A 7,148-nucleotide genomic window follows, 5' to 3' on the forward strand; every position below is an offset into this window, starting at 1 on the left:
TGGATTTTCCCTCAGCCTTGTCTTCGACCCTGAACTCTTCCAGTGTATGCTCTCGCTGCAGGGGACTGTCAGGCCTGAATGGCTGGGAGTTCGTCCTCTTCTCCCTGGGCAAGCAGAAATTGGCATTCATTACACCACAGAAATGCTTTCTGAAACCTTTCCCCCTCCCCTGCCCTTGGCTGCTACATCTTCTCTCTCTGCCTCGGAACTGACAGCTGTATCCCTGATGTCATTTCCCCTGCCTGACTTCTGCGCAGCTCCAAGCTGGAACAAACTGGGATAACTTAGGGGGGACAGAGGTGAGACTTTTATTTAGCAGGATTTTTCTCCCACTTCTAATTACAGCCAAAACCTTCTCCAATCCCCCACTGAGAAGAGCACCAACTCACAGCCATTCCGGGCTGGCAGTCGCTGAGGGAAATGTGACACAGTATCAATAAATAAGTAACCTTTCCTGGGAGCAGCCATCACCCCAGTCCTCCAGCCTCGGCGAGCTGCTGCAGTCAACGGACCCAACTTCCAAGGCTTAACCTACATTTCGGTCAGCTCTCGTTCGAAAGCTCCCGGACAGTAAATCACACGACAGAATTTTAAAATTGCACCAAGAATAACAGAGCCCAGGCCAAACCCAACTACCCCCATCGCTGCTCCACCCCGCTCTTGGCAGAAACAGTCGTATCCTTTAGAAATCCTCTCCTTTCCCTGCTACTCAGTCCTTCGCTGCCCATCCCCACAGAGGATTTACTCCACCTTTGGCTCCCCACAGCACCTCTCTCCCCAGCACAAATCCCACTTGGCACAGACACAGACGGAGCAGACCTAAGGCAATGGATCCAGCAGCAGCTGCGATTCCGAGCTCCCCGTTCCCCGCACAGCTCATCCATCCAAGCACTCCTGGCAATCTCACCTCAGCCCGGACTCTCTGTTCCTCAGAGGCAAACACGGCCTGATGGGGCACGGCTCTGGCACCCCATTTCCTCCGGCTCCTGCCGACCTGGAAAGCCACAGGGAAACGCAGTCCCCCGGAACCTCACGTCCCTGGATACCAGCAGAGCTGCAGTTTCACCCAGATCCCAGATTCCATAGACACTTCATCCCAGGGGGGAGGAAAAGGGGAACCCTGCGCGGTCAGGACCGGGAGCCCTCCAGTGCAGAGCCCTGGTGCTGAAGGCACCTTGGCTCTGGCTCCTCAAACAGCACAGCTTTTGGCAAAGATGGGAGGAGTGGAACCATTTCTCCGGTCCTGGAAGAGAAGAAGAGGAAAAGAAAATTAAGTCCCCGGCAGAAGTCAAAGGATCCCAGCTTTCACACTTCTGCTCCGGACTGCTCGCTGTGGGGCTGGATCCGAGACAGGCGACGGCTGCAGTACCGCGCTGTGCCCACAAGGCGGCAGCACTGCCGCCGAGCTCAGCCCGGGGCTGCGGCGCTTTGGGGACGGACAGACAGACAGACAAGGGATGGGGGGGGGGGGGGGGGGGATGAAACAACGAGATCCATCCCTTCAGGAAATCCCCCTGAATGAATGCACCAAAATAAACCCCAGCCAAAACTAAAGAAAGCCTTCGTCTAACGAAATGAAGACAAACAAAAAAATTTTTCATATATTCTACGGCCACCCCTCCCGGGGAATGTCCTGGCACCCGTGGGTCCCTCTGGGGGAGGGAACCCAGCACGCCCCCCCACCACCCCCCCCACCCCATTCCCCACTCCCCTGCTCCTGCGCCACAGCGTGGCTCCCTCTGCCGGGGACCTCGGGCTGCCCTGAAACACATCGGAGCCCCCCGAGTCTCCACCCCGTCCCCCCCTCAGCCTTCTTTCCTCACCCCCAAAATGAAGGCACAGAACCGCTCCAGCTGCCCTGGACGGCAGCACGGCCCTTGATGGGAACCCTCCCACGGGTCCATGCCCACAAAAAGGGACCCAGCTGGCACAAGGAAAGGGGGGGGGGGGGGGGGGGGGAGGGGCAGCCCCCAGGAGGGCTAAAGTTCCTCCTCAGCCCCACACACGCAGAGGACACGAGGCAGAGAGTGGCTGCAGAGAGGACACAGGAAAGAAAATGAAGATCGGGGTGCAGGCTGAAATGGAGAAAAAAAAAAAACCAACAAATCCACAAAAAAGGGATGCTGGATGGGCAGCACGAGAGAGGGATTAAAAAAGAACAGGGGCAGCGAACGGGACACAAGGATCCCGGGGGAAACAATGGCACGGGGAGCACCACAGAGCCACAGGGAACAGAACGGGAACACGAGTGAGGCACGGAGAAGGACAGACAAAAAGACGGAGTCCCAAACACACAACAAGGACGTAGGGACACAGAGACAAAAAGGGAAACCAGGACCGGGAGGCAGGAATCGACCACACCACGTGCTCGGGAGGGTAAAGACGGGCAAGGAGCGGCATGGGGACGGGGACAGAAAAGGCACGGCCAGCAGGACAGAGGCTCACCAAGAGAGCGTGCAGCCAGGGAGCAGCACTGGGCAGCAGTCAGACTGGGCAGGGCTCCTTTAGGACAAATATATTTACACGTAGGAGCCATTCCCTCCCTGGCATCTCATTTGTATTTAACCTCCCCAAAACTGAATTCATATCACGAGCAATGTGCAGTCCTGGCTTCTGCCCGCCCAGGATTTGGACAGGGGACCTGGGCACAGCACCCACTTGTGAGTCAGTGGAACACATCCCAGGTGACATTTCAAAGGTTCTCCTTCTGGCACTGCATGTTTGCAGATCTGGGCTGGCACATTCGACTCCCTGCATGGCCACATTCAAGAACAACTGACCACATTTGGCAGAGGATTCCCAAGAAAACTCACGTGCCATCAGTGAGCAGAAAATCCTTTGGGGTTTAGTTCCATCTCTCACCTGTTCCCAGGGGAGGGAAGATGGGCTTTTGTCACACATCACAGCAGCAGTGATGGAGCGGGGCTTTTTAATTTGAAAATTTAATGAAAGGGAACAAAAATAAACCAGGACTGATAGAAATGCCCTTTAAAGCCATTAAAGCTTTTTAAAGCCAAGGAGACCATCACGATGCCCGAGTTCAGTCTCCTATTCCTACTGGTTTTGGTATCAGGAAATCCATCAGGCTCTTTTCAGAAACAGTGATTCATATCAACTAAACCTCTGGCTCCTCTTTATTCGCACTTACAGCCCCTTGTAGGAAGCTCTGCAGCCCTTTTCCCCCCCATCCTGCATTGGAGAGAGGAGGGATATTAGTGACACACGTATGCACAAACAATCCTTCTGGCTCTTCAAAAAGTTCAAAACGCCTGTAATAAAATTGATATCAAGTAATATTGGGTCTCAGGCTGTTCAAGAAAAGGGAAAGTGGAGCTTTGATGTCCCACTGAGAGCTGTTGAATAAAATCTTCCCCGTGAGCTTGCACACAGGAATAACATTTTTTGGACCAAACCAAAGTAAGAATTTTTTGACCAAACAACTTAGGTCTGTGTGAGCACACTTTTTCCTTTCGTGCTGATGGGAACAGAGCTCCTCTCTCTCATCTGAATGCTGCTGAATAAAACGTACACCTAGGAAGAATGCAGGTGGGGAGGGATGAAAGAGTCAACTTGTTCCAAAGTACATCTAGCAGCACATAGGACAGAAGCACACACTACTGAAACACTGTATCCACAACCACAGGAACAGCGGGCTCGGAATTCTCAGCAGCTGCTCCCTCTGGCTACTTCAAGGGCTCTCCCAGCCAGGGAACCCAGCCGGGGCACCCGGCTGGAAGGGGCACCTTTGCAACAAAATGCCATGGAAACTCGCTCCAAACCAGCGCTGCAGCTGCTGCCACACGCAGAGGACACCGGGCTGCTGCCAGCTGAAAGGGGGAGCTGGAATTGTGCCTGGGAATTCTCCCGTGCCCGCGTTCCCACCCCGCCCCATCCTTGCGCCCCTCTCACCTCTCCGGCAGAGAGAGCAGCTGCCTCCTCCTGCGGGCTGCTCCCGGCTGCGGGCAGGGCGATGGCTCCGGGAGCTGGGCGACCGCTCTTCCTTCGTCGATGCGTTCCCCGGGCAGGAGCGGAACCGGGTAGCGCGGAGAGGTGGCGCGGCGGGACGGGAGTCGCTCTCCGCGACGGCGGCCGTGGAAGGACCCCGGCAGAGAGAGGGGCGGACCCGCCGCTGCCTGTCGGCGCCCGCCGGGCTCCCGCGCGTCCGCGGCGCCGCTGAGCCCACAGCCCGTGTGGGCACGATGGGAAACGCCGCGCAAAATCGCGCCGGGGTGGAGGGATCGGCGTCGGCGTCGCGGGCAGGCAATGCAGTCCACACCCCGTGGGGGTCCTTTTTTCCCCGCCCCTTTTTTGCCGCCCTATGCAGAAGGTCGGGCGAGTGACGGTTGAGTCGCCATCTTGGGAAGGGTCGAGACGCAATTTCCGCCCTTCCCTGCCGCCATCTTTGGTACTGGCAGAAGCCATTTCCGGTGCCTCCGCCATCTTTGTTTCGGGAGGCGAAAAAGAAGGCCCCCTACATTGGCGATTATTGAACTCGCCTGCCTGAATCCGGTCCCGAAACCGATCCCGCGTTCTCGGCGCGATTTTCCGTCGCCTTTTACGCGGCGCGGATGGGCGCGGACTGGTCAGCGGTGCTGGAAATGGCTCGTGGGACAGGCGGCGGGAGAGCGCGCGATCAGCGTCGGGGGTCGGATTCAGGCAGGCGACTTTAAGAGACACCATTATCTGGGGCTTTACAGTTACCACGACAACGCTGGCAACGCCACCGGAAGTGGCTTCTGCCAGGAACAAAGATGGAGCCAGGAAGGGCGGAAATTGCAGCGTGCCACTCCCAAGATGGCGACCCGGCTATCACTCACCCGACCTTCTACATAGGACGGCAAAAAAAGGGCGGGAAAAAAAGGACAACCCCCCCCCTCCAGCGTATCTCTGCCGGGGTCCTATTGCGTCCGCCGTCCCGAGCGTCGCATCGGTCCCAGTGGAACGGCATCGTCACCTTGGGCCCTCCGCCATCTTGAGAAGGTCACGCGCACCATTTCGCGCCCCACCGCCCTCCCGCAGCAGCGCCGAGGAGGAGCCGGTCGCCGCTTCGGGGCACGGCTGCAGTACCGATCTCTTCCCACAAGGCGGCAGCACTGCGGCCGAGCTCAGCCCGGGGCCGCGGCTCTTTGGGGACACGGGGGACACAGACAGAGAGACACACACACAGACAGAGAGACAAGGGGCCAAAAAACATCGAGGTCCCTCCCTTTAAAAAATCCTACTAAACGAATGCCCCCCAAAAAAACCCGACCCAAACTAAAAAATCCCTGCCATGAACAAATTAAAAAAACCCCAAACCCATTAGATATATATATATAGATATATATATAGATATATATATATGTTTGTTAATAATTAATTTATATTCATAATCAATACCTATTTTTGGATATTGAATTTAATGTATATTGGCATCAATTACAACATGGGTACAATATTATTTTTATTAAGAAATCTTTATATTACTAACATTTGTATTTTATGTGTGTGTATATATATGTATATACACACACACACACACACACACACATTTATATATTCTATATCTTCACATTTTTATATCATTTATGGAAAAGCCCGGCCTCTAACAAAACAGAAAATTAAAACCCCTTTATTTTAAAACTATATTTCAATTCATTTTTCTATTTATATTTGGCATACTTACGTGGAATTCATATATCCATATAGTCTACACATTATAAACCAGAGACAGAGGACACGAGGCAGAAAGGGAGAGTGGCAGCAGAGAGGACACGGGAAGAAAATGAAGATCGGGGTGCAGGCTGAAATTAAAAAAAAAAAAAAAAACAAAAACAAAAAGCCAAAACCAGAAAACAAAAACACGGCCAGCAGGGCAGAGGCTCACCAAGAGAGGGTACAGTCAGGGAGCAGCACTGGGCAGCAGTCAGACTGCGCAGGGCTCCTCTAGGACAAATATATTTACACGTAGGAGCCATTCCCTCCCTGGCATCTCATTTGTATTTAACCCCCACCCCGACCCCCCCAAAAAAACCTGAATTCCTATCACAAGGAATGTGCAGTCCTGGCTTCTCCCCGCCCAGGATTTGGACAGGGGACCTGGGCACAGCACACACACTTGCGAGTCAGGTGAATAAATCCCAGTTTACATTTCAAGGCTTCTCCTTCTGGCACTGCATGTTTGCAGATCTGGGCTGGCACGTTCGACTCCCCGCATGGCCACATTCAAAAACAACTGACCACATTTGGCAGAGAATTCCCAAGAAGACTCATGTGCCATCAGTGAGCAGAAAATCCTTTGGGGTTTAGTTCCATCTCTCACCTGTTCCCAGGGGAGGGAAGATGGGCTTTTGTCACACATCACAGCAGCAGTGATGGAGCGGGGCTTTTTTTCTTTTAATTAAATGAAGGGGTAACACATTCAAACCAGGTCTGATGGAAATACCTTTAACAATTTGTCTGGCACGCCAACATAAACATAAGGAATCATCAACCCCCAAAGAAAGCAGAGGCAGAAGTATCCAGCTCCAGGCCAGCAGGCACCTGTAACTTTGAACACCACAACACCACGCTCACTGGAAACAAACTGGGGCTTCAGTAACCTCCCCCTCACTGCAGTTAACTCTCGGCTCTGCTCCCCACCAAGATTCACACCAGTGAACGACATGGAGTTATTCCCTTTTGACCTTTCTTAGACACCTGTTAACGCACAGACTGGTACGGCACGCAAGGTCTGATGGCAAAACAATCCTGCTTTTACACAGAACAGTCACTACGACTGTAAGTCGCTGAACACTTTTTCCTTTGACGCTGATGTGAAGAGAGTTCCCCTCTCTCTCTCTCTCTCTCTCTCTCATCCGAGTCCTGCTGAATAAAAAGTACACTGAGGAAGAATGCAGGTGGGGAGAGATGAAAGATTAAACATTTTTTTCCAAGTACCTCTGCATCAACTAAGACCAGTTACAGACATCACACCTACATGCTGCATGCTGCAGACAAACAATTGATTTTCCAAGGTGTACTTTGAAACCTACTGTATCCTGCTTTGGAATCTCTACCAAAACTCAGAGTAGCTGTTCTGGATCCGGAAATTTTGAGGTAACTGTAAAAAAAAAAAAACGCAGACACAAGAGAAATGAAACTATTTTCCCTCTGGGAATGACATTTCT

General features: G+C 53.0%; 1 protein-coding gene across 1 annotated transcript; it reads right to left on the reverse strand.

The window, feature by feature from the left end:
- Positions 1 to 218: 218 nt before the first annotated feature.
- On the reverse strand, positions 219 to 6,262 carry LOC134057546 (serine/arginine repetitive matrix protein 1-like). The gene is made up of 2 exons (XM_062514504.1): positions 3,910 to 6,262; positions 219 to 1,243 (listed from the first exon to the last, which is right to left on the reverse strand). Exons 1-2 carry the CDS (start codon positions 4,678 to 4,680, stop codon positions 1,190 to 1,192), a joined length of 825 nt encoding a protein of 274 aa, XP_062370488.1. The 5' UTR covers positions 4,681 to 6,262; the 3' UTR covers positions 219 to 1,189.
- Positions 6,263 to 7,148: the final 886 nt, after the last annotated feature.

The sequence above is a fragment of the Cinclus cinclus genome, unplaced genomic scaffold, assembly GCF_963662255.1.
Source record: "Cinclus cinclus unplaced genomic scaffold, bCinCin1.1 SCAFFOLD_247, whole genome shotgun sequence".
Lineage (NCBI taxonomy): Eukaryota > Metazoa > Chordata > Aves > Passeriformes > Cinclidae > Cinclus > Cinclus cinclus.